Source organism: Dipteris shenzhenensis, chromosome 3 (genome assembly GCF_047967505.1).
Source record: "Dipteris shenzhenensis isolate YYH24624 ecotype China chromosome 3, Dip_SZ_1.0, whole genome shotgun sequence".
NCBI lineage: Eukaryota > Viridiplantae > Streptophyta > Polypodiopsida > Gleicheniales > Dipteridaceae > Dipteris > Dipteris shenzhenensis.
Window position 1 is genome coordinate 63205543 of NC_141598.1, and position 26393 is coordinate 63231935.

Sequence of the window (26393 nt, forward strand, 5' to 3'; positions counted from 1 at the left end):
CGATTTTGATCTACCACTATGTGCTATTGAGATATATGATGTATTGGTCAAGGATAAAGTTTAAAGCTTGGCACCCATTTGATAGTCCCAGGATACTCCCAGCATATTTTTGAACTAATTGATAGGGAAATAGCCCCGAAACAGTGAGACCATTAGAATATCCCTCTCCTTTTGGCCTTTTGGCTTTAGTTTTATAGGTTTTACCAGAGAAGCAATGATTGGTAGTAATGGGTAGAAATATGCATTGTGCATGCTATGATTAATTGGATCAGCAGCATTTTATAAACAATTGTGTTCAAGCATGACTCCTCTTGTTAAGAATACAATGTTTTTTGCCTCATTTTGCCTACCTCGACTAGCCTAACTCACAGTGGGGGAGGAGCAATCATACACACCAGAGCCAAATTTGAAAAAGATAGTCCTTAACTTGGATTGAGAGTGCTGCGACCAAGGTTTTTGGGGTCCTAGGAATTTCTAATGCATGCTGGTCAAGACTAATGCATCAGCACTGATAGTTTTTCCGATCAAGGCCGAAAAGAAAGAAAGAAAGGAAGTTTATTAATGTCTACGAAAGACCAAAGGGTATATGAGATTGAAAAAAAACGGATACAATAAAAGCTAAGGGTGGGACTACTAAATGGCCATACCCAAGGGTCATCACACTATCGTAGCGAGCGAAACCCAAAAGGAAAAAAAACACCAAGGAGAATCCCCTAGCCGCCTACCAATCACTTAACTGTTTATCCAAGTGGCTAGACCTATGTATGTTGTCTGTGGGGCCAGCACCACTAAAAGATTCGTTACGCTCTAGCCGAGGTAGCATGACCTCGGAAGAATTAGTCGACATTTCCCTTTAAGGATCTATGTTTGTAATATATTTGTTTGCGCTTCATGTAAATGATCGAGAGGGAATTAATGTCAAGGTCCTAAGTGAGGGCTGATAGCACCAGACTAGGTGGATCTAAGGCTAAGGGCCTAATGCAAGAAATGTGCCTAGGGGCAAAGGAAATTTAAAGTATCCCAAGAGAGGGGTGAAAAGATGCATTAGGAAGGCCCTATGATGATGACATGTGGCATCTAGATCCATCTAGGGAGATGGGGCATGTTGGAGTTAGTGAGAGAAAGGAGAATGGCTTTTTTACATGATTTTTGATTCGGATTTCTCTGTCAGCTCTCATGCTCTAACAGGAATTGGCTGGGAGGATACTCGTGGTGCTACTCCCGTGACTCTGTCGTAGTTAGTAAGGAATGTACTTAACATTTGGTATCAGAGCCCAGGCTAGGAAGTCGCGTATGAAGGAGGTGCAGGTAAGAGACGGGATCTGTGTGAGCGCACGCTACTGGCGAGGACAGCGTAATCTGAAGCGATACCAAGAGAGGGGATCTGGTAATCAGACGATACGTGATCGACGAATCTTGGAGGTGTTGTTGCCCATGAACTGACGGAACTCTGATTCAAGGATCTAGGTGATTGGACGGGACATGAAGTGCATGATGACGAACGACATGTCTGTTCGGTGGTCCTCCCGCGTTGGCTAGCGGGAGCTTGCGGTGTGTTAGGTGACTGTTCGTAATATTTGCTCGCGCTTAACAGGAGCTCGTATTACGGGAGACCTTCGAAGCGATACCTTGATTGGGCGACGCACGGGATCTGGGAGCCTGTGAAAATAGACGACAGGTTGACGATCGCTATTTGTTTCGTCACATCTCCCGCTCTCTAGCGCTGGCCCGTAATAGATTTCGACCTGCTTCCCAACGGACTCACAGTCATAGCCTTCTAAGGCCACGCAAACAGCTTGTAGGCTGAGACAGATTCCAAACAGAGAGCTATGCCCAGAGGAAAAAAAAAGAAGAGCGCATCATTTGTTTGTGGAGCTGAGGCGTGTATACAGCCTGTTTCATTTGGTATCACAGGGGTATCAAATCGAGAGGCAGGAGCGAGCAAGACCAGGGAGCATCAATTTTTCCTTTATTATAAAATTTCAGTTTTTAGTGTACAGCTTATTATTTCTGTACAGCAGAGTTTGCAATTTACTATGCCTGTGTATGTGCCTGTGTGCTTCAGTCAGAGTTAGTTTGCAGGCATTTCCCTAGTATAGGGAAAGGCGGGATTTGGACATATGCATGTGTCAAATGCCTAGTTAGTGTGAAGCTGGGATTGCAGGTATTCCCTAGTATAGGGAATTGTGTCAAAGTGCCAGTACCCTGAATTTTGTTAGTCTGTAAATACAGTATTCTAGCGGTGTTTATAAAAATTAAAAAAAAAGCAAAACACCCATTGACCTGATGGAAGCAGAAGAAGGGGCTTCCAGGAGGAACCCTGGTGAGTTAGGAGTCCGGCCAACCCAGCACGTGTCGCGCCCAGTAACTCACACCTTATCTAGCGGGATTGCATTACTTGAGGATGCCTTGCAACAGTTATTAGCACAACAGTTACAAGCCAATGCAGGGCAGTCTGAACTTAGAAGAGTGATACACAGTATGTCTGCCACACCTTCTCAAGATGAGAAGGGAAAGGCTCCGATGGAACCCGAGTCTAGTGTCCATACGGTCGAGCCTAGGAAGGCTAAAGTACCTAATATTGCCAATTATAGGCCGGAAAAGTATTCTGGTCGGATGAATGACCGTAGTTCTAATGTCATTGAGACCTAGTTACACAAATGGGACGAGGCGTTCGCCATTTGTGAAATCAGAAATGATATCAAGAAGATCCGCGAGGCCACCCACATGTTTAGTGAGGCAGCGGATCGGTGGTGGATTAAACAACAAAAAGATGGTATTGCATCCACTACCTGGGAGGGGTTTAAATGAGAATTCAGAAAACACTTCTTACCTCCTGACGAAGCATCCCGAGCTTGGGATCAATATAGAAACCTTCGTCAGAGAAATTTGTCAGTGGCAGAATACACTGATAAGTTTCGAGAGAGCGTAATGAAGGTTGATGAACCCCTACCTCAATCAATCCAAGTGAAAGATTGCATATTTGGATTGAATGATCGGATTAAAATGGAAGTTCGGGCTAAGTATGCGAACACGTTGGATGATGCAATAGCCATAGCCCTGAACTATGAAGATGCCAAGGGCAGCAAGCCAAGTGGGTTTGCGCAGGTCGGAACCCAGTATGGGTACCAGAGGAAATCTGGGTTTAAGAAGAGGTGGATTAGTAAAGGGAGTGGTTCTCAGCCGAGTGGTCAAGCCAAGCAGGCAAAACCAGCTGAAACTCCTAAATCAAGTACCACCATTGGAGTGAAGAGAAAAGTAACGCCAATGGCAGCCCGGGCTTGGTCTAAGTCTCCCTTAAACCCAGAGCAAAGAGAAAAAGCGAGGAGAGAAGGCTTGTGTTTTGGTTGCCTTCAGCCTCATCAGTGGAAGGATTGTCCACGGAATAAGGATCGTCGAATGGCTGAGATGGTAGTCTCAAAATGCGACGTGGAAATGGAGAGAAGTCCCAGAGCGGAACAGATACAGATTTAGCTAGCGGGATCTTCTCAGAGGTCAGTACCTTGTTTGTTATGTGTGTCTGTTGCTAAGCTAGTAACGAGTGCACCTAATAACATCCTATCTAAGCCCGCAGCAACGGGATATACAGCCTTTAATGATACGGAGTTAATTAAAATGAAAGGGAAAGTGGCCAATCATGATGTCATTGTGTTGTTTGACTCGGCGTCAACTCACAATGTAATTAACTCCAAGCTCGTGAAGAGGCTGAAGTTAAAGACTAACCCATTTGACTATGCGTATACAGTCAGGATGGCAGATGGAAGTTCAATTGAAGTATGGGACCAAAGGGTTACCCAGTTGGAGCTTCGTATTCAGGACTATGCTGAGAAGCTTGATTTTGAAATGATTAAGCTTACTCATGCAGATATAGCCGCAGATATAGCCCTGGGTATGGCGTGGCATTCTAGGAAGAATCCAGCCATTGATTGGAAAAAGCACGTATATCAATTCAAGATGAATGATGTGCTTTATGTCTTACGAGGTGAGAAAGATGTACCTCAGGGACCGTTGGTTTCCGTGATGGAAATCCGAAAAGCTCAAGAGGAGTTTTTATTCCTTTGCACAGCATCAGTAGAGCCGGTTAATGATTCTTCGGCTAGCACTGATGTTACACAAAGTGGTGAGATGGCCAAGCTGGCTAATCTTATAGCAGAGGAGTTCTCTGAATGTTTTAGGGATGAGTTACCTTATGGGTTACCTCCAGAGCGGAATGTTCAGCATAAGATTGAACTGATCCCGGGGGCAGAACCTGTAAATAGACCTCCCTATAGAATGAGTTTTACTGAAGAGGCGGAGCTGCGTAGACAACTGGAAGAATACCTCAAGTTGGGGCAGATTCAACCAAGTTTCTCAACTTTTGCTTCGCCAGTGATATTAAAGAAGAAAAAGGATGATACCTTTCGCCTCTGTATAGATTACAGAGCATTCAATAATATCACTGTTAAGCACAGGTATCCGATGGCTCGGATTGATGATTTGCTAGATGCATTACATGGAGCCGTGATTTTCAGCAAGATAGATCTGAAGTGTGGCTACCATCAGATCCGGATTAGAGCCGAGGATGTGCATAAAACCGCTTTCAAAAGCAGGTTTGGTTGATGTACTCGTAGTTGCGGCAATCAAACAGTTTACTAGGTCCTTGATCATTGCTCTTGTGCTACGTTGCAAATCCTCTCTTCTTGATTCCAATCTTCCATTGGTCTGTTTCAGCATGTAGGTCATGAGAACTGACTCTTATCCTTTATGTCAGCTGTCTTTTAGACATCAAAGTTTTTTGTATACTTTATAGGCAATCCTGGGATTAAACTCTTTCATAGAAAAGCCTTTTTCTCGTTCGGTTCAGTGCATGTAATATTTATCATGTTTATTGGTTCTAACTACCTTTTTACCAGCACTCATTCTAGGGTGTCATGACTTATGTCTCTGTATCATCCTACCTCCCTTGTTACCTCCAGAGCCTTTCACCGTAGCCTATCTAAGTCCAACTTTGCTAATGTAGTAAATAAACTGGCAACTTGCTTCTCCTTCTATTTCTAGAGGGAGCATTCCTGTTTGACTTAATTCTCCTCCTTGCTTCTCGTGCAAGGCCAGGTTCCCATGCTTGGCAAGTGAACAAGAACTTTCTCAGTTTTCAATTCCATATAGGCATCATTCTGCATTTATTCTATATCTCAAAAATGCCTTTTGTCCTCCTAAGACTCTTCTCTGCTTAGTAAATGTCTACATAGATGTTGATTTTTGTTATTCGTGTTATTCTAAAGAACATGTTGTTCTCTCTCACCTGCCTCTCAGCTCCCTCCCTCACCCACCCCTCCCTCACCCGCCCCTCAGCTCCGCTTACCCACCCTCTACCACTCTGTTGCAACACCCTGCTGTTGCCATCGCAGCAGCTTGCCCTGATGGTGACCCCCCTCCAGCCTTCCGTCGACCTCCAGGCCCCCCATTTGGGGCTGTCCTCTGCCCCGCTGCCTGGGGTGTGGGTGTACAAGGCCCCTCATAGGGGCTGCTTCATGCGCGACCACCCCTAGGGGGTGCAGCAGGCCACCAACCTTGCCAAGGAGGCTACAGGATGCCTCCCTCCCTTAGCCCCCCCTTCAGGACTGTGAAATGATTGTATGAGCCTTTTGGTAATGCCCTTCGGACTTACCAATGCTCCAGCTACATTCCTCATGCTTATGAACGATTTACTACGTCCGTATATCGGAAAGTTTGTAGTACATTTTATTGACGATATTCTAGTGTTCAGTAAAAGTATTACTGAGCATCGTGAACACTTACGAATAGTGTTCAGTACTTTGAGGAAAGCCAGTCTTTATGTAAATAAAAAGAAAACTATACTGTGAATGGTTAGGCTTGAATATTTAGGATTCATAATTACTCCAGGGGGGGTAGAAATGGATCCAAAGAAAGTGGCTGCGATACTGACTTGGCCAATCCCTCAGAGTCTAACCGCGTTGCGATCATTCTTGGGATTTGTCCAATTTTATAGAAGGCATATCAAAGGATATTCCGAAATAGTATCGCCATTGACTGATCTGACCTCAGATAAAGTACCTTTTATATGGGGACAGAATCAACAAGAAAGTTTGAACACCATAAAACAAGCTGTGGTCCCAGGACCGGTGTTAAAAATAGTTGATCCCCAGAAACTGTTCTTCCTGGAAACTGATGCAAGTGGCATTGCGGTAGGAGCAGTTCTCCTTCAAGAGGAAAGGCCAGTAGCCTTTGAAAGCAAGAAGCTTTCTCCCTCTCAAAGGAATTGGCCAACTCATGAATTGGAGTTGTATGCTGTTATCCATGCTTTGAAAACATGGAGGCATTATTTGTAGGTTCAGAGTTTTATGTGGATGTGGATCATGATACTCTGAAACATTTTTGTAAACAGCCTGACTTGAGGGGCCGCCAAGCTAGGTGGGCAGAGCTCATGCAGGAGTTTAATTTGACGATTCGGTACCGAAGAGGAAAAGATAATAAGGTTGCTGATGCATTGTCACGCATTATGCACAATATGAGTTTTACGGTATTAGAGAGTGCTCTAATGACCGAGATTAGAGAAACTCAAAAGGTGGACGAGTTTGTCCAGAGCTTATGGCCTAAAGCTCATGTGTTTAGACCCGGGGAAGAAGGGGATGACCTGGCATCCAGAAAAGGCCAAACATATGCAAGATATACCATAAGGGATGGTATGCTGAAAAGAAATGGCAAGGTAGTAGTACCTAGTCAGAATGATCTCATGCAGAGAGTCATTCGACAGTGCCATGATAGCCCATGTGCGGGACATCCAAGAGTCGAGAAGACATGTGATCTCGTGAAGCGAGGTTTCTTTTGGCCAAAGATGAAAAAGCATATTCATGAATATGTGACTCGGTGTTTTTCGTGTCAGGTAAGTAAGGCCGAGCGGGTGAAGCCACCCGGACTTTTACAGCCCTTGGAGATACCACTAAGTGAGTGGGAGAGCATTTCCATGGACTTTATTGTGGGTCTGCCTACGACACAAGGAGGGTATGATTCTATCCTTGTGGTGGTTGATCGTCTAACCAAGACGGCTCACTTCATTCCGACTAGAGAGTCTATTAGTACCCCGCAAGTGGCGGATTTGTTTATAAGACATATATTTCGTCTGCATGGTTTGCCTAGATCCATAGTGTCAGACCGAGATGTCAGATTTACCGGTCATTTTTGAACATCGGTATTTGAGACACTAAGGACTGAGTTGGGAATGAGTAGTGGGAATCATCCTGAAATGGATGGTCAGACGGAGAGAGTCAACCAGACTTTAGAGGATATGCTGAGGGCATATGTGTCATTGAGGCAACATACATGGGACAAGTGGTTGCCATTGTTAGAGTTTGCCTACAATGATAGAACACATTCCTCTACAGCGTTCAGTCCGTTTGAATGGTTATAGACCAGCAAATCCAACTATAGTTGGAGTACCTCAGAAAGTGCCTAGTGCCGCGAACTTTATGGTTCAGATGCGGGAGATGCTAGCACTTGCGAGAGCTAATATCCGCCAGGCTATGGATAGAGCCAAGGTGTATGCGGATGAAAACCGGTCTATAAGAGTATTTAAGGAAGGAGAAAAAGTTTTTCTCAGAGTTTCTTCGCACTTGAAGTCGTTAACTTCAGGAGAGTGTGCTAAGTTATCACCTCGATACTGTGGGCCGTGGTTAATTCTAAAGAGAATAGGCAAGGTAGCCTATAAATTTGAATTGCCACAGGGGTGTAAGGTGCACCCAGTGTTTCATGTTTCGCGCTTAAAGAAATTTTTACATACAGGTGACTCACTAATCGAAGGTGTGGTTTTGTTTCAGAAGATAGAGGATAATGCAAGGCGCAAACCAACAAGAATCCTGGACTGAGGAACAATGCAAATACGAAATCGGAAGATACCCACGGTGTTGGTTGCATGGCATGGTCAGCCTCTATCCGAAGCTACCTGGGAATCCGTATACCAGTTGCGGAGAGTGTTTCCATACTTTATCATCGAGGACGCTGATGTATGAAGAGGGAAGGAATGTTACGCTCTAGCCGAGGTAGCACGACCTCGGAAGAATCAGTCAACATTTCCCTTTAAGGATCTATGTTTGTAATATATTTATTTGCACTTCATGTAAATGATCGAGAGGGAATTAATGTCAAGGTCCTAGGTGAGGGCTGATAGCACCAGACTAGGTGGATCTAAGGCTAAGGGCCTAATGCAAGAAATGTGCCTAGGGGCAAAGGAAATTTAAAGTATCCCAAGAGAGGGGTGAAAAGATGCATTAGGAAGGCCCTATGATGATGACATGTGGCATCTAGATCCATCTAGGGAGATGGGGCTTGTTGGAGTTAGTGAGAGAAAGGAGAATGGCTTTTTTACGTGATTTTTGATTCGGATTTCTCTGTCAGCTCTCATGCTCTAACAGGAATTGGCTGGGAGGATACTCGTGGTGCTACTCCGGTGATTCTGTTGTAGTTAGTAAGGAATGTACTTAACAAGATTGAGGAGAGACAAAAGGGGCTCGTCTGTCAGTTAGTTGAGGGCTGATGTCAAGGAAGAAAGTTCATGATAGATCCTGCTAGCGCTCGGCCTATCTAGGTTCATCCTTCTCCTCTATAGTCTTTGTGATGTGGTCTATCATCACTCTAGTGGTCTATCTCCCCACGTCAAAGAGATAGGATATGTCTACAGTCCTCATGTGAGTGTCCAGATAGGGTCGGACTGTCGAGCCGTGCCCTCTGACTCTCTGCTACGTATGGTTCCATACTGTCCATGCTCTAACTAATCTCACTTGGACCTCTGTGTTGTCTCTGGCTTCAGGAAAGAAAAGAGCCACCCAAATTCTTTGAGTGGGCCAAACCCGCTCCTAAAAAGAAGTGGTGCCGTCCACAGATCTCATACTAGACAAGGCATCTAAATGCATAGTGTGTTAGAATTATTGCTATAATTTAGCAGTGACCAATGTAATGTAATAAGTAGGCTAGGGGCACTTTTCCCTCACTTACAGGTTTTTCCCCCTAACCACAGTTAGTTCACTAACTATGGTTAGTGAAGTGATAAGGTTTTGTCACTTAGACAAAACCCATCACTCAGTTCAATTGTAACACACTCATCTATTTGCAACTAAGCTTTTAGCTCTCGCTCTCACTCTCTCCTGCTTCTTGCTCTCACTGTTGCTCTCTCTCCCATTCTCACATTTGGTATCAGAGCCTCGTTGAGCTCTTGCCTTCAGCCCAAGCTCCTTCGGCCCATACAGTTCGTGCTCTTGCTGCTACATCACGTCTGTATAGCTCTGCTTCCGTACCATTCCCTACAGTAGTCGTTGGCTGCTTCGTACGTCCGTACACTGCAGCGCCGTACAATTGTAGAGCCCGCTTCCGTACTGTACCTGCACGGACGCCCGTACCAACACCCCCTGCATCATCGCCGTACGACCTCTACCTGTGCCGTACTACTTGTCTGTACGTTCGCCGTACATTCCGTACAGCTTTTGTGTATAAGTCGTTTGTACCCGCACGTACCTCTTCCGTACTGTACCTGCACGTGTCAATCTTCCGTACCAACTCGCATATACTGGATCTGCGCTTCCGTACCGCACATGTGGTGCCGTACATCTGCAGTCTTCCGTACATCGCTGGATGTTGCTTGCCGTACAGTACGTACGGTTGTTCATACATCTTCCGTACATTTCCGTACAAACTGCCGTACAGACGGACTGACAGTTCCGTACTGTGAGTCCGTACAGTTTGCAGGTGGGCTTGGAAATTTACAGTTTTGCAGAACTTTTGAGCAGGGATCTACTTGCAAGGTTCATTTGCAGGCGCATTCTTTGCATATAGCCATTGTTTGGCTCAGTTTTGTGGGAGCACAGTTGGATTTTTTGGGCAAACATTGTAGTAAATCTGCAAGTATTGAAGAAATTTGGGGCTTTTGCAATTACACTGTAATTTTGCAGTAAAATTTGGGGCTTTTGTAAAAATTTTGGCACACATTGCAAGCAAATTGCAAAGATTGGCCAAGAAATTGGGGCTTTTGTAGGAGATTAGCTATTTGGGTGAAATTTGGCTCAATTTCAACTCCAAATTTGGGGCTTTTGTTCAAAAATTGCAGATTTGGGGCTTTTAGTAAATGTGCCTCTTTTTGGTTGCAATTTCAAGCCACAAATTGGGGCTTTTGTGTTGGGAGAGCAATTTGACAAGTTTCAGTTCACACTGCCTTTTTTGTGAGTGCTTTGAAGCGCTTTTGGCAGGTTTTGGGAGAGATTGGATGCTCTGGCAGATTTCTGACAGAGACATTACAGAGATTTGAGTTGCATTTTTACCCAGTGTTTGGCTGTGTTTTTTTGGGATTTATGCACTCCATTCCCAGCAAGGGAATTCAGATTTGCATTTGCTGTATTTTCTTTCTCAGACATGGCCCAGCAAAATCAGAATGATTTCGGTTTCAGTCGTCTCTCACAAGAGGACAAGCTGGATGGTACCAACTACTCCCTCTGGAGTTTTATGGTACGCAATATTCTGATTTCTCGTAATTTGTGGGACTATGTAAGTGGGGACGAGTTCCGGCCAGCAAATGTGGCACCTAATACCCCTCCCCAACAAGGAGGAGGCAGAGGTCGTGCATAGGGTACAACTACAGCACAAGTTATTGGTGCAGTTATACCTACCACTCCAGAGCAAAAGAGATGGGATTCACGTGATGCTTTAGCTTTGTCGTGTATTTCTCTTTCAGTAAAAAGATTCATCATTCCACATATCCGGTCGTGTAAGACCTCAAAGGCAGCATGGGATATTTTGGAGAGCATGTATGCAGCTCGGAATGATGCCAGGGTGTCTTTTTTGAAAAGAGAATTGTCTCATACACATATGGAAGAGGGCGACTCCATGTCAATGCACCTCACAAAGCTACAGGACTTAAGAGAGCAGTTGCTGAATATTGATGAGATCATTCCTGATTCAGAGATGATTACCACCTCTCTGAATTCTCTTCCTGAGTCTTACCTCAGCTTTCATACCTCGTTGAATTTGTCTTTGAGGGGGGGTGCAAATTCTCTCACTTTTCACAAGTTGATAGGACTTCTGCTTGCTGCAAGAAGAGCAGACCAGGAAAAACATGGCTTCATGAGCAGGTGAACATGCCATGCTCTCAAAATTCAAGCCTAAAGTAAAGGGACAGGCAAAGACTTCAGCAAATCAGCCTTCCAGTGGTTCAGGACAGCCTTCTCAAAAGGCTAAGGGTGATGCAGGTAAGCCCAAGAAGAAGGGAATATGTCATTACTGCAAAAAGCCAGGTCACTACATTGGAGAATGCAAGAAAAGGCTTGCAAAAGAAAAGAAAAACAGCTCCGGTATGGCTGTCTCAGATTCAGCTCCTCATGCATCTGAGAATGAGCAAGCTACAGCCAACTTTGTGGAGCACGACTATGGCTTCTTGTCTTGCAATTCAGACTCTCAGTTGGCTGCTCGGGATAGTACAACCACTTGTAATGATGACACTTATGCTTTTCTAACATGCAGTTATGATTCTTCCAAGGATGCATCAGCTTTCAGTGTCAATGAGACACATAATACATGGTATTTTGACAGCGGTGCCTCAAAGCATATCACTTCCAGGTATCTCTTCACATCTCTGCATCCACCACCTGTTGGTAAAAAGGTCAGATGTGTCAACAACTCCTCCTATTCAGTTCGTGGTACAGGAGAAGTTGAACTTACAGCCATTGATGGCTCAACATTCAGAATTTCTGATGTCTTGTATGTGCCTGGTATCACAAAAAATCTACTTTCAGTGTCCACTCTTAACAGAGCTGGATTTCACGTCATTTTTGAAGATGACAAGTGTGCAGTCCATGATAGAGAGCATGACTATGCCTTGAGATTGTCTGGCACTTTGTTGCGTGGTCTTTTTTCCAAGAAAAAGACTTCTATTAAGTAAGAGAAAAAACCGGCGAGAGCAAGCTCAAAGCGGAATACATCATGAAATCATGAGGATAAATAAAAAACCCCCTCAGAGTGAGGTGGAAAACAACCAAGGCTAAGGCTGAAAGTGCCACCTCAACCCTGTAGTAGTTTAAGAGAAGAAAGGAGAGTCCTTTCATTCCCTTAAGAAAGAAGCCCTCCTGGCTGAGGCTGCACGGGAGTCCCCCTGCATACCCGTCCTTGCGTGGTCTTTTTCAGCTTGACATGTATGAGAAAAGACCAGCACATGCTCTTGCAGTTTCCACTCCTACTGCGGCTATGCAAAATGTGGAGTTATGGCACGCGAGATATGGACATATGCATTATGGCAGCTTGATGACGCTTCAAAAACATGCCATGGTTGATGCATTGCCTCCTCTTGAAACACCTCCTCCACATGCCTGTGAAGGGTGCATTCTTGGTAAAATGCACAGATCTCCTTTTAAGAAGGATGGATCAGTCAAAGCTGTTCGAAAATTACAGCTTATCCATAGTGATGTCTGTGGTCCCATGAGGACTCCATCATTGGGTGGTCATCTTTACTTTGTCACTTTTATAGATGACTACTCCAACTAAAAAAGAAGACCTATTTTGGAGCATTTTGAAGCATTTTTCTGCTGCAGCCGCCTCATTCCAGCCTCTTCCTGCTCTGTACAGTGCATTTATTGCAAGGCGGCTCCACATGTGTGATTCCATACAGTCTATACGGACTGTACAGACCATTTTCGCCTGCATTTATTGCATTTCCAGCGCAGTACGGACCTGCTCGGAGGCTTATCAGATCTGCAGCTGCATTTCGGAGCATCTATTGCAGCAAACCTTGGCATCTGGCATCTGCTTGAGCACTTATAGCAGCCGACTTTGAGCCTGGGAGCCTGCTACAGCATTTCCGGGCATCTATATCCACCGACCTTGGAGTTTGGGCCCTGCTGCAGCACTTTGGAGCATTTAAAGCCACCGACTTTGGCTTTCAGAACTTGCTGCTGCTGTTTGAAGACATTTTCTGAAGCCCTAGAGCCCTCATTCACCTTGGGCCATGAGCTTCTCACACCTTGCTGCTGCTGCACTCATTTTGAGGTCTATACTTGTTATTCCAGCTTCTTTCAGCCCTCTTATTTGCCATTTCCTGTCCTTTTTGTATCTCCTACAAGGGTGACAGCCTGTGCTCACATTTGGAGCCTTTTCTTTGCTGCATTTTTGTGAGCTACATCATTTGGTAAGCACCTACTGCAAGGTTTCTTTCCAATTTCTGCATCATTTGCATTTTGGAAAGGCCTCGTGTTGCCTTTGGGGATTTTTATTGCAACAGGTACACCTTGGGACAGCAAAGTCTCTTGCAGGCATACGCTTTGAAGCTTGGGTAGATTTTTTGTTACTTGATTCTGAGAGGTTGCTTTTCTCTCATTTGCTTTGCCAGTTGGTGCATTTGTCTTGTATTTCAGCACCATGTTTGGTGGCAAAGATGATTTGTTTGGGATGATTGGGGTTGATGACAAGCTTGATGGCACCAATTATCCCATGTGGTCATACATGATGGGACATGTTTTGGTTGCCAACAATCTATGGCATATTGTTTCAGGTTCTGAGGCCATGGCTACACGCACTGTTACTGGTGCTACACCTATATAGCCTTTGCTTCTTCAGGTGATGGGTCTTCAGGTGATGGTTCTAATACTACTACTACGACACCTGCACCTCCTGCTCAAGGTGCTTTGCCTCCTTCACAGGAGCAAATTCAGTGGGATGGTCGTGATGCCAAAGCACATGCCTTGATTGCTCTTTCAGTGAAACGGGTTATTATCCCTCATATCCGGTCTTGCAAGACAACTAAGCAAGCATGGGATCAGCTTGCATCTTTGTATCAGGTGCGGAATGAGGCGAGGGTTACCTATCTCCGCAAGCAATTGAAAGATTTGCTGATTTTAGTCCTTTATGTGGATGACATGCTTGTGACTGGGACACATACTCAGCAAATTGCAGATTTTAAACTTGATTTGCAGTAGACATTTGCTATGTTTGATCTTGGTCTTCTGCACTACTATTTGGGCATCCAATTTGCTAGCAGTGAGGGGAGCATTTTGATGTCACAATCCAAGTACATTAATCCAAGTACATTGGACAGCTTTTGCAGCATTTTCAGTTTGAGGATTGCAAGCTAGTATCCACACCATTAGAGACTGGTTTTCACTTCTCTTTTGAGGATGGCAGGTACATGTGATGTCACTCTCTATCAGTAGGCAGTTGGTTGTTTGATTTACCTATGCCATACGAGACCTGATCTACAGTATGCCGTCTGATAGTTGAGCAGATACATGCACATCCCATCTATGCACCATTAGCATGCTGTGAAGCGTGTTTTCAGATATCTCAAAGGCACTCAACATTTAGGCCTTCTTTATGGGGCTGATACTTCACTTGTCATGCATGGATTCACTGAGAGTGATTGGGCTGGTTGTCCTGACACTCGTGTGTCACATAGTGGCAACTGTTTTATGCTTCATGTGTTTCTTGGTTCAGCAAGAAGCAGAGTACAGTTGCTACTTCTAGCTGTGAAGTTGAGTACAGAGCAGCTTTTACAGCTACAGTGGAGTGTGTTTGGCTTCGACAGCTACTTGCAGATCTTTGTGCATGTCAGATTGCTCCTACCGTCATCTTCATTGATAGTCAGAGTGCTTTGGCTGTTGCACGGAATCCAGTTTTCCATGCTCGCACAAAGCACATTGAGGTTCACTATCACTATGTCAGAGAGCGATTATCAGCAGGTGATATTGAGTTGTCTTATGTTCCCACTGAAGACAACTTGGCATATCTTTTTACAAAGGCTCTACCTTGACCTAAGTTTGAGGCTTTTTGGCAAGCTTTAAACTTAGTACCTTTTGTAACTTGATTTGTTGTACTCTGTACAATCATAGGTTCCTATATTCCTACGAGACGAACGTGTGCAACCATGACACTAGCTAGATATTTAGGTATCCTGAGCCATGTCCAGGATACTTCAGCCCATACCATGGAGGGGGCTTTGTAGGCCATCTCATGGGCTATCCATAGATGCCACTTATACCTTGGTATGTGTCTTGTAGGCCTAGTTATAGTCAGTTAGGACTATTGGTACACTTAGTTTATGTACCATCTAGGTCAATTAGGACACTTAGTCCAATTAGGGCATTTAGCCCTAGGGTTTTGTTATGTTGGCTCTCCCTTGAGCATCCACACTTCAGTTTTGCAGCAATCTATTACATCATCTTGTTTTTCTTCTTCTTGCTTCCATTTTTGAGCTTCCATTGCTTCCTACACCCAACAAAATGTTTCCACCTCTGTTGATGGCGGGAGAGCGTCCTGAGCTGTCAAAAAGAGATTCTTTGCCATGCTCAGTAAAGAAGCTTGCATGAGACGTCTGCACCCCACTGCTGAAAAGAGCTCGGTTGTCTTTCTTGGGCGTCAGGGGAGGGAACCGTACTAGTTTTGCCTGTAGTTCAGGCTCAAAATGTGAGAGGGTACGATTTTAGATAGGAACTCCCATCAAGATCACCTCCATCGCCATCACTGTCCATCTTTCTTCACCAGAATAGTTTATGAAGGTGTTCACTTGTGTCGTATTTTTGTGTGAAATCTTTTAAAGAAGTGTGAGCAATGTGCATTGGATTGCGTTGTCATTTTATGTGAAATTATATCTCGAATAACAAAATTGTTGAATGCATTTTATCCAACAAAAGGTGGTCCAGTGTAGCATGATCTGCATGAAAGCTTGCCTACCCCAACGCTTTGAATTCCCCACACCTGCCTCTTGGATAACATGAGTGTTAAGTGCTGTTGGATAAGTCTTGAACATAACATGTTCAATCATGATAGTCCTAGATTTTTCCCGACTCATGGGATTCCCTTCCTTGTGAATTGGAATGGGGGAAACCCATGCAAACTGTGTCATTCAATAGCTTTGCCAAGATACGGGCTAGTGTACTAATCCCTGTGTAATGTACATCCAACAAAGCCCCTCACGATCTTTGGCTTGGCCATTATGTAGCTTGAGGGAAGCGTGTTTGATATCACCCATAGTTAAGAGTGAGCAGGAAGTAGGGTGTGTTGGATGTGGGAATTCTAGTGATGGTTGATGAGGAATGTCATAGAGTGTATGTGCGTAAACATGCCAAATGATAGGTCAATCGAGAAACTTCCATAAAAAATGCTTGCAATTGTTACTAAATAGAATGTTCAGTAGTCCTTCCTTGTTCTAACAGACTAAGTCTCTTCTTACGACGGACCAAGCTACGATATTCGTGTGGTCTTTATCACAATCGAAAGGTGATTACTGGTTTTGAATTTGAGCTGACAGAGCAAGGCCTTGCACTCGTCTACACTCATCATCATACCAGCTATTGCAAGGGACCGATCCGATGGGTGGTGGACAAGTGGATCTAGTCGTATGAGGAAAAGACCAGATGGTGGCATCAAGTAGGGAAGTGTGATAAGTGTGGCTCTATCCTCTAGAAGTGGGATATCACCAAGGTCCTCAAGCATATTGGAGAGGCATCCTACATAGGTAGGAGCTAATATATGGTCAAAAAGAATCTCCTGGAAAGTAGCGTAAGTGGGACGGGATGAGCTCTGTAGTGGTAGTGGGATGGATAAGCTAAAGATTAGGTATGTATGATCAGCCTCTAGGGGGTAGTTGGGGATTAGAGAAATCTATGATGTGGAAGGCGAAGGTGTAGGGGATCCTATGATATTGTCAACTATGGTGCTCCCTCCCCCATGTGGGAAACAAGTGAGGCCACTGGAAGATGGCCATCTCTCTAGACCATTGTATATGATCAAGTCATGCATCCTACCCATATCAATAAAGGCGTGCCCATATGAGGTGACCGGATCAATGATATGCGAGAAGCCTCCCTCATGTTTATCAATGTCGAGCAACGTAATCGAGTCATGTTGAAAATCAATGAGATCCACCCAAGTCGTTTGCTGCCGCCTTTAGCGCACTAGTCCAATAAATAGGGTAATCATAATCCAGCTGAGATCTTTTGATCATTTCTCGGTACCTAGTGCTCACCAATCCTAGCATTGAAGTCTCCAAGGAGGAGGACCTCCCCAGGAATCAAAAAATCCATGATATCCGGGTATAAGACATTGTGTGGAGATGTCTCTCCATCCTCTAGCGGCTCCCTAGCAAAACAAGAGGTCTCGAGAGGAAAGTAGCAGACTGCAACGAAAGTATCTCACAAAGATGTGCTTCTAATCCGGATCTAGCGTGTGGGTCACGTCTCTTCATGGTGATCATCCCAATGAAAGATGATCTGTACAAAACTGCTACTCCACCAGTTCGACGCACTCCCCCGCCCTCCTTGGTCTCATCCCAATTGGCAGACTCCAACCACATGCCTTCTGTTCCCCTAGCTTACATTGAGTTGTCGGTGGCTATTCTCTCCCCACTGGCCTCCCTGCTCCCCCTCCAAACCACCCACTTTCTTGCTCCCTCCAAGCCCACGAGCCTCCCTGTCCACCATCCAGCCCACGATTGCCATCGCCAAGCTATGTTCAACTCCATCAGCCTGTTGTTGCCACTCTCCAACACACCAGTTCCATCACTCCAAATCTACATTCTAATCATGACTATGCAGGTCCAACCAACCCGCCATTGCTGTGCCAAATTCTATTCATTGTCCCACTCCAGTTCTGTGCCACGATCTGTTCCAGATCTGCTGATTGTCGCGCTCTAGATTTGCACCACAGTATTGCTTAAGCACCCGCCTCTGTTTGCGCCTTTTCTTGCTCAAAGAATATGCCCTTGTCAGCGCCATTTCTGGTTCAAGAGCCAGTCCTCATCCACGCCATTTCTTCTCAGCCCCTTTCTTGCTGCTCCGCCATTGATTAACATGGCCCTACATTGCCAAAGCCTTCTCAGCCAGTAATTTCGAGATTTGTTCACCAGCTCCAGCCCCCTCCCCCCCAAACCTCTTTCTCTTCCACAGCCCCACATTGCGGACCATCTCAGAAAATGGAAGATGTGAAAGGGTGTGTGCCCTTTTCCCCTCCATAATTTGAGTGAGGGAAATACTATGAAAGGGATAAGAGAAGACAGCAAGCAACTTGGCAAAAGGATATATATATACCTTTGTAAGACTAGAATAAGTCCAATCATACAAATAGACAACACTAAGAAGAAGGAAGAGAACCAACAAAAGCAGCTCAAAATCGATGATATGAATAAGCGCAGCAACCACAGCGGCCTGCAAACTGTTAGCACAGTGGTACAAAAGGCAGCAATCACAGCAATTGCCTCAGCAGTTTTGACCTCAGCCTCGGCTTCTGCATCATCATCCACACCCACCGTACTACCTTTGGAGGTGACAACACCATCTACCACGCTATGCCTCCACACAAATACTTTCATGGCAGTCTGCTAATTTCCTCCACAGACCTCACATTTAATCAAGGAGCTTCAAGAGGATGGAGAGACATATCCATACACTGTCTTATACTAGGATATGATGGATTTTTTGAGTCACGGGGACGTCCTCCTTCTTGGAGACTTCAACGCCAGGATTGCAGACCACCAGGTACCAATCATTGATTTTCAGCATGACTCGATTGCGTTGCCTGACATTGATATACATGAGGTAGGTTTCTCGCAAGTAACCACAGATCATCGTTCCCCGGTCACCTCATATGGACACGCCTTTACTCATATGGGCAGGATGCATGACCTAACCATGTACAATGGCCTAGAGAGGTGGCCCTCTTTTGGAGGGCTCACTTGTTTCCGACATGGAGGAGGGACCAGCATAGTTGACTATATCATGGGATCCCTTACCTCCCACATCATAGATTTCTCTATTGCCCAACCACTCCCTAGAGCTGATCATACATACCTGTTTTTAATCTTACGCATCCCACTACCACCATAGAGCACATCACGTCCCACTTACACTACTTTCCAGGAGTTTTGTTTTGATCATACACTAGCTCTTGCCTGTGCCGCTTGCCACTCTACTATGCTTGAGGACCTTGATGATATCCCACTTCTAGAGGACACAGCCATACCTCCCATCCGTTTCCTACATGATGCCGCCATCTAATCTTTCCCTCATACCACTGATTCCACCCGTCCATCACACGTTGGATCGGTCCCTTGCAATAGCTCATATGACATGATGACAATTGCAAGGCCTTGCGCCGTGTCAACTCGGATTCGAGACCAAGCATCATCTTCTGACTACCACACAAGAGTATCGTAGCTCAATCCATTGAGAAGAACACATACTTTATCTGTCAGAATAAGGAAGAACTACTGAATAACTATTTAGTAACAATTCCAATATTTATTTGCAGACCTTTCTCAAGCAGAGGTCCACATCCTCTCTCATTGACCTGATAATTTTGCACACCTACTCACGAACACTCTACGACATTCCTCATCAACCCTCACCACAGACCGTCACGCATCTACCACACCGCTCACTTTTCACTACCATTGAAAACAAACATGCGCTACACAATGGCCGATCCAAAGATCATGAGGAGCTTTGTGCAAAGTTACAATTGCACATGGTATTAGTACACTAGAGTCTAGCCCCGATCTTGGCAAAGGTATTCAATGAAGCGGTTTGCAGCAGTTTTCCCACACCTAGATCCTTAACACCATTATTTCAATTTACAAGGCACGAGATCCCATGAGTCTAGGAAACTACTGGACCATCATGATTGGACATGTTACGTCCAAGATCTATGCAGTAGCACTTGACACTCATGTTACCCGAAAGAAAAGGGTGAGGCTTTTAGAACGATGGGGTAGGCAAGCTTTCGAGCAGATCATGCTACACTGAGAGCTGTCACTAAGGATGCCCGAACACGGAAGCAGAGAGTTTATTATTGCCTAGGTCCCGATACTCCCACGTGTATCCACAGGCTGGTGATAGTGGGCACTCTCAACTCTAATGAGTCTTTGTATACAAAACAAGATCTTGTCTTACTTATGACTCTGAGAAATTTCCTAGCTCTGACCATAAGGTTCCATTACGGTCCCAAATGGTATAGGCAAAGGCCTTCATCCTACGAGTCTCATAGACCACGCATTCGTATGTGGACGTGTCAACAGACCCCCACCTAAATCTAGTCTTCCTCTCCTTATGCGCAGCATCCTACTCTGCAATAAGAGGGTTCGCCTCTCCTCTATCTATAAGGGAGTAAGGTCCTCATCCATGTAAAGATCGAATTGGGCCCGTAGGGATGCCAGCCTGCTTAGTGCCGCTAGTTGGACCTAAGTGTCTCTGAAGCGTATCACAAGAGGTTGATCTCTTGTAGGATCTCATACGACCTACGATGCACCCTCCTCAATACCATGCTTTGGTACTCCCAAGGTGGAGGTAACAAAGGTGGTAGCATCTGAAATGGCTGACCTGGTGTCTGTGACCCTACGGACCCTAATGTCAAGAGCCTTATTGGCTCTCTGTTGTTGCTGCTCAAGTAGAGTGGCTGAAACGGTTGCCTTCACAGGCCACAACATCCACCCACTTGGAGGCCTCCTCAATGACTGTCTCCATCATGGCGATCCTCTCCTCCACTATAGAAGTTCTCCCTGGGGCTCCCTCTATGCCGAGATGGAGGTCATCCATCTCCTTCCGAGGATCAGCTGCCACTATCTGGGTTGTGAGGACATCTTGGCATATGATTTCTCTCTGACTCTGCTGCTCCTATATGAAGTGAGCATGCTCTGTCTCTCATGCACGGAGGCGATGAACCTCCATGACAATCTGCTCCCAAGCCTCGGTGGGGATTGTGTGTACTTGAAGTGATGGGTCGGGGTAGGGCATGAAAGGGGGCTGAAGGATAAGGGGTAGCTGAGTCATAGTGGCATGAGACTGAGGGTGGTGGTGAGGAGACACTTGGAAAGTGGATGAGGTGAGTCCGGCTGTAGAGGGGAAAGGTGGCTGACTGAGGGGTGGAGGTGACAAGGAGGCATAGGGTGGTATGGTGGTTGTGGGGCTAGAAGCGCATGCCAAAGCCATCCCTGATCCTGACAACGATGGTGATGCTGCCTCTCCATTTTGAGCTGCTCTTGTTGCTTCTCTTCCTACTTGGGCTTTTCATCCTTCTTCTCAAGTCTGTCTCCTTTTGTCATGGTGCTTGCTGCTTTCTCTTTTCCCTTGCTCTCATCCTTTTAAGATTCTTTCCCTTGCTTAAAATTTGTGGAGGGGAGAAGGGCACACAGCCTTTCACACCTTCCATTTTCTGAGATAGGCCACAATGTGGGGCTGTGGAAGAGAAAGAGGGGGGGCTGGAACTGTTGGTAATGAGCAAGAAAGGCTTTGGGCCCGGCAAACAAATGGCAAAATCACTATATACCTAGATGAATCCAGGAACATTCCCAAACTCATCCTCTAAAAACACTAGCTGAAAGCAGGCTTTGGCAATGTAGGGCAACAATAACCAATGGCAGAGCAGCCAGAAAGGGGCTGAGAAGGAATGGAATAGATGAGGACTGGTTCTTGAACAGGAAATAGCAATGACAGGCAGATTCTTTGAGCAAGAAAATATGCAAACAGAGGCTGGTGCGCTGGAGCAGGAGATGAGCAGGTGAAATGGTGCAGGCCAGGAAATTGTGCAGGTTTCAATGAAGACCTTGGAGCAGACTATGGCACAAATCTAGAGTAGGACAACAAGCCGATTTGGACGGGGGCACAGATCTGGAGCAGGACAATGAGGAGACTTTGGCATAGATTTGGCACAGAAATGGCGGGTTGGTTGGACCTGCACAGTCACAATTAGAATGTAGATCTGGAGCGATGGAACTGGCGCATTGGAGAGCAACAACAGGTCGATGGAGCTGAACACAGCTTGGCGATGGCAATAGTGGGCTGGAGGGGGGGCAGGGAGGTGGGTGGGGAGAGTGCAAAGCCACCCGCAGCTCTTTGTAATCAAGGGGAGTGGAAGGCCACATGTGTTACGTCAGCCATAATCCCGGGATCATCTGGTGTGGTTATGGTGAAGCGGGAAACCAAAGGGCTCGACAGTGCTTGCATCAATACGGAGTGCATAAGTAAGGCCTAAATGGGCATAGTGACTCTAAGGTCCAAATGGACACATGGCACTCAAGAGAACGCCATGTGGCAGGCACTGGGCTAGGAGGGAGGATTCTAGAAGGAACTTGAAGAAAAGCAAGTTCATGTGACCAAGAGGGGAATCCGTGGCAAGGTGGATCATTGACAGCTGAGCCCTTCTTTCCGGTGTCGCAACATTGGTATCAGAGCAAGAGTTTGATATACAATTGACATATAGGAAAGGGAAGTTCAATGTGGTAGCAGACTCTCTTAGCCGAATGCCAATTGTTAATGAATTGAGTTTTACTCAATTTCAGAATGATTTCCTAGAGTCCTTAAAGGGCAAATGTGAGTTTGATTCTCACTTCTCTGAAATATGGAAAGCGATTAAAAATAGGGATCCAACTAATCAAGAGGCTTTCACTGAGGAGTCGCATGGAAATGGCGACACACCACAGGTTGGTGATAAAGGACTTAAGTGAAAAAAATACACTATTGAAGATGGCTACCTGCTCTACAAGGGTAGAGTATGTGTCCCGGATGATAATGACATTAGGCGCCAAATCCTTTTTGAATGTCATGATAGTCCGAGTGCTGGATACCCGGGAATTCAGAAGACATATGTGCTTCTGAAAAGACAATTCTTTTGGCCTGGAATAGGTAAGGACGTCCAAGATTATGTATTGAAGTACCAAAAATGCTAGGTTAATAAGGCTGAATGCCTTAAGGTAGGAGGTCTCCTACACCCATTGGAGATTCCATCTGGCAAATGGAAAAGCATCTCCATGGATTTCATTGTAGGATTACCTAGGACACAGAGGGGGCACAACTCTGTGTGGGTAATTGTGGATCGGTTGACCAAGATGGCTCATTTTATTCCTGTCAGTGAAGATGTTAAAACTCCAGAATTAGCCAGGCTATTTGTGGAACATATCTATAGACTGTATGGGCTACCAGCCGCCGGTATTGTTAGCGATCGGGATAGCAAATTTAACAGACATTTTTGGAGGGTTGTGTTTAAGAGGTTGGAAACTTCATTGAATATGAGCACCACGAATCATCCATAGAGTGATGGTCAAACTGAAAGGGTCAATCAAATCATTGAGGATATGCTTCGAGCATATGTAAGTAAACGGCAAACTAATTGGGAACAGTATCTGCCCATATTAGAATTTGCATATAACAGTGCTAAACATTTAGCTACGAGTTTTAGTCCATTCATGATGATGTATGGATTTCAACCAAGAGCCCCAATGACAGTGGGACTCGAAAAAGAGAAGGTTCAAGCAGCCAAAGACTTTCTTGAAGATATGAATCAAACACTTAAGTTAGCTAAAGATAGCATAAGAAGAGCTCAAGACAGAGCACGAAAGTATGCAAATCCCCACCGTAGAAAGTTGGAGTTGGAACTAAATGAGAAAGTCTACCTTAAGGTACCTGAATCTTCAAAATCTCTAAAGACAAGTAAATGTCCGAAGTTGTCTCCTAGGTATTGTGGACCATTCACAATACTTAAGAGGATTGGAGAACTTGCTTACAAATTAGCCTTACCTGAGGGATGTAATGTTAGTAGGCTAAAAGGAAAATTAGGAGAGTCTCCAGAGGAGGTTTCCCAATTTTGTTTTCAAGACGTAAACCATTCTTAAGGGAAAGGGGATGTTACGTCAGCCATAATCCCGCAATCGTCTGGTGTGGTTATGGTGAAGCGGGAAACCAGAGGGCTCGACAGTGCTTGCATCAATATGGAGTGCATAAGTAAGGCCTAAATGGGCATAGAGACTCTAAGGTCCAAATGGACACATGGCACTCAAGAGAACACCATGTAGCAGGCACTGGGCTAGGAGGGAGGATTCCAGAAGGAACTTGAAGAAAAGCAAGTTCATGTGACCAAGAGGGGAATCTGTGGCAGGGTGGATCATTGAGATCTGAGCCCTTCTTTCCGGTGTCGCAACAACATGGCTGGAGAGAGAGAGAGAGAGAGAGAGAGAGAGAAAAGCTTTTCTTTCATACATTTGACAACAAAATAAAACATGGAGTCAGAATTGAAAAACTTCATCAAAATATCTAAAGCAGCAACCTTAGTTAAATGTTCATTCAAGCTTAAACTCCCCTTCCTAAACGACAAGATACAAAGGTGGTCTTGGTCTTCACAGAAATACGATACAAAAATATAGATAGTTCAACCAATACCCACACATTGTAAAAATCCAACTTTAGTTGAGCCAAACCCAGCACTCTTCACAAGGTTTCAGTGACGTAGCTACACCACTTACTCGTCAGCAAGTGCAGCATCTCTGTACTGCTCAACATGGAGCTTCTCTTGTTGCAATGCAGCAGCTTCTTTATTCTGATTATCAGCTCCAAAATCAGCAGTCGAAGCATGCACACTTAATTTAAAAGACAGGGATTTCCTTGCCGGCCCTCCTCTGTAGCCTACTGCAAACAGAAATGAGCAATCAATGAATACCAGACACATGTGCTCACGTAGGCGTACATACAAATGCCCATTTAGGTTAGGGCTGATAGTTTAGTGATTATGGCCCTGGCTAAACACGTCCCTTGAATTTTCCATCCCTTATCTGCAGTAAACACAGCCTGGTACTGACTTTTGAAATTGCCTTTTTAAAGATACGTTTGGATCATTTGTGTAGAGTATTTCATCTAAGACCCAATCTGCACCACTGCTAAGTAAGTTCTTCTCCTCTTGAAAGAAGAAATAACTTGACCTTGCAACAAATATTTCAATGTAGAGTTCCATACGACAATCAAATGATGGCCCTTAGTAGTGCACCTTTCGTTAAAACACACAAAATGTTTTCTCGAGGCTGAGTTGGCTTAAAATAGAACTGTGTCAGATATATGACCCGTTACGCATGCGACAAAGAAATTGGAAAGGTAACAATGTTTGAGAGACACCAATTTTGGTTGACCACTTACAACTCGAGTGCTTGCTACAAACAAATTCGAAAGGTCTCAGAGGCGCTAAAATGAGCTACGAAGCACTTCTTGAGCTACACGTCCCTTCAGCTGGAAAGTGGACCAGAAAGACCAGCAACCAAAATACGAGGCACTTACTGAAATGGCTGACCGGCAGCTCATGTGATAGCGGCGGCAATATAAGCGCCCTGTTCCTTCCCAGAGGATCACTGAGATGGGAAGAAGTAAGTTGAATATTACCACGTATGGTAAGGAATTTAGTCATTTCTTCTTGCAGCAAGCAGTTCTTTCTCAGCCCAATCCTCTGAGGGGAGCATGCAAATCTGTGTATCTTGGACCAGCAGTCATTGCCAATGGGTAGAATGAATCCTTCCGACGAAAAGCTCAGTGGTGGATGGTCACTCACTCATGCAAAGTTCAAAGTCCGGTCGTTCGGATTTTGGCTTATCCGCGAAGCACTACCAACGATTTGCGCCAAGTGGCCAAAGCCCGATTGTTTAGTTAGTCACTCACAGGGCACATCCGCTGGTGGCCTACGCTGAGGACGTTTACATAGGGCATGTTGGCATGCCCAAGGCTCATGGACAAGCAAGATTGCCCGCCCATAGTGCGCATTTATTTATTGCTTGGACCGCAGCCATAGTGTGTAAACGCCCCGGGCAGCAGAGGGCATCCCCAAGAATGCGAACGTGAACAGCCATTGTACCACCTGAGCTGCCAGTTGCTAACTGTCAATCGTCAGGGGAATGGAGGCACATCACATCCATGACAACATGACATAACCCTTCTTCGTGGCTAGGTATCACATGCTACTTTCATTGCCATAACATCGTCTCGGGAATAGAGGCACATCACATCCATGCCAACATAATATAGCCCTGCCACACATGGTACTTTCAATACCAAGTGGCCCATGACATAATATGCTTGAACACAAAATTTTGCAGGCAATGTTATAGAGCTACTTAGTTTCCTACATTGTATCAGCCAACAATTTACAAGAGAGGTGTGATACGCACATGTTCACTCAATGATATGTTGAGTCACTGCACTATGGAGTAAAATACTAAATGAGGAGGAAGTCGATCTACACATGGCCAATTATGTGCGACACACGCACACATCGCCATTTACGCATGGTGCATCAGCCAATGGCCTACGCTGAGGGCGTTTACACACTAACCCACCCGCTGTGGGCATGCCCAAGGCTGATGGACGAGCAAGGTTGCCTGCCTACAGCCTACCCAAAATGCAGATTCATTTATTGCATGGGCGGCGGCCATTGTGTGTAAACGCATGAGGCATCCCCAAGAATTCGAACATGAGCAACCATCATACAACCTGAGCTATCGGTTGCTAAACGTCAATTGTCAAGGGAATGGAGGCACATCACATCCATGACAACATGACATAACCCTTCTTCGTGGCTATGTATCACGTGCTACTTTCAATGCCATAACATCGTCAGGGGAACAAAGCCAT

At 45.1% G+C, this 26393-nt stretch overlaps 1 protein-coding gene across 2 annotated transcripts in view; it reads right to left on the bottom strand.

The window, feature by feature from the left end:
* Positions 1-25467, bottom strand: part of LOC147904148 (protein PAM71-homolog, chloroplastic-like) — a 125262-nt gene extending 99795 nt beyond the window's left edge. The window contains exons 1-2 of one of the 2 annotated variants that reach the window (XM_087372712.1): positions 25050-25467; positions 24248-24407 (exon numbers count right to left, since the gene is read on the bottom strand). In XM_087372712.1, coding sequence (XP_087228838.1) covers positions 24248-24407; positions 25050-25176 — 287 coding nt within the window. In that variant the 5' untranslated portion in view covers positions 25177-25467. Of the gene's footprint in view, positions 1-24247; positions 24411-25049 lie in introns of both variants that reach the window. The other variant, XM_087372711.1, reaches the window with a different exon arrangement.
* Between the last annotated feature and the right edge of the window lie 926 nt (positions 25468-26393).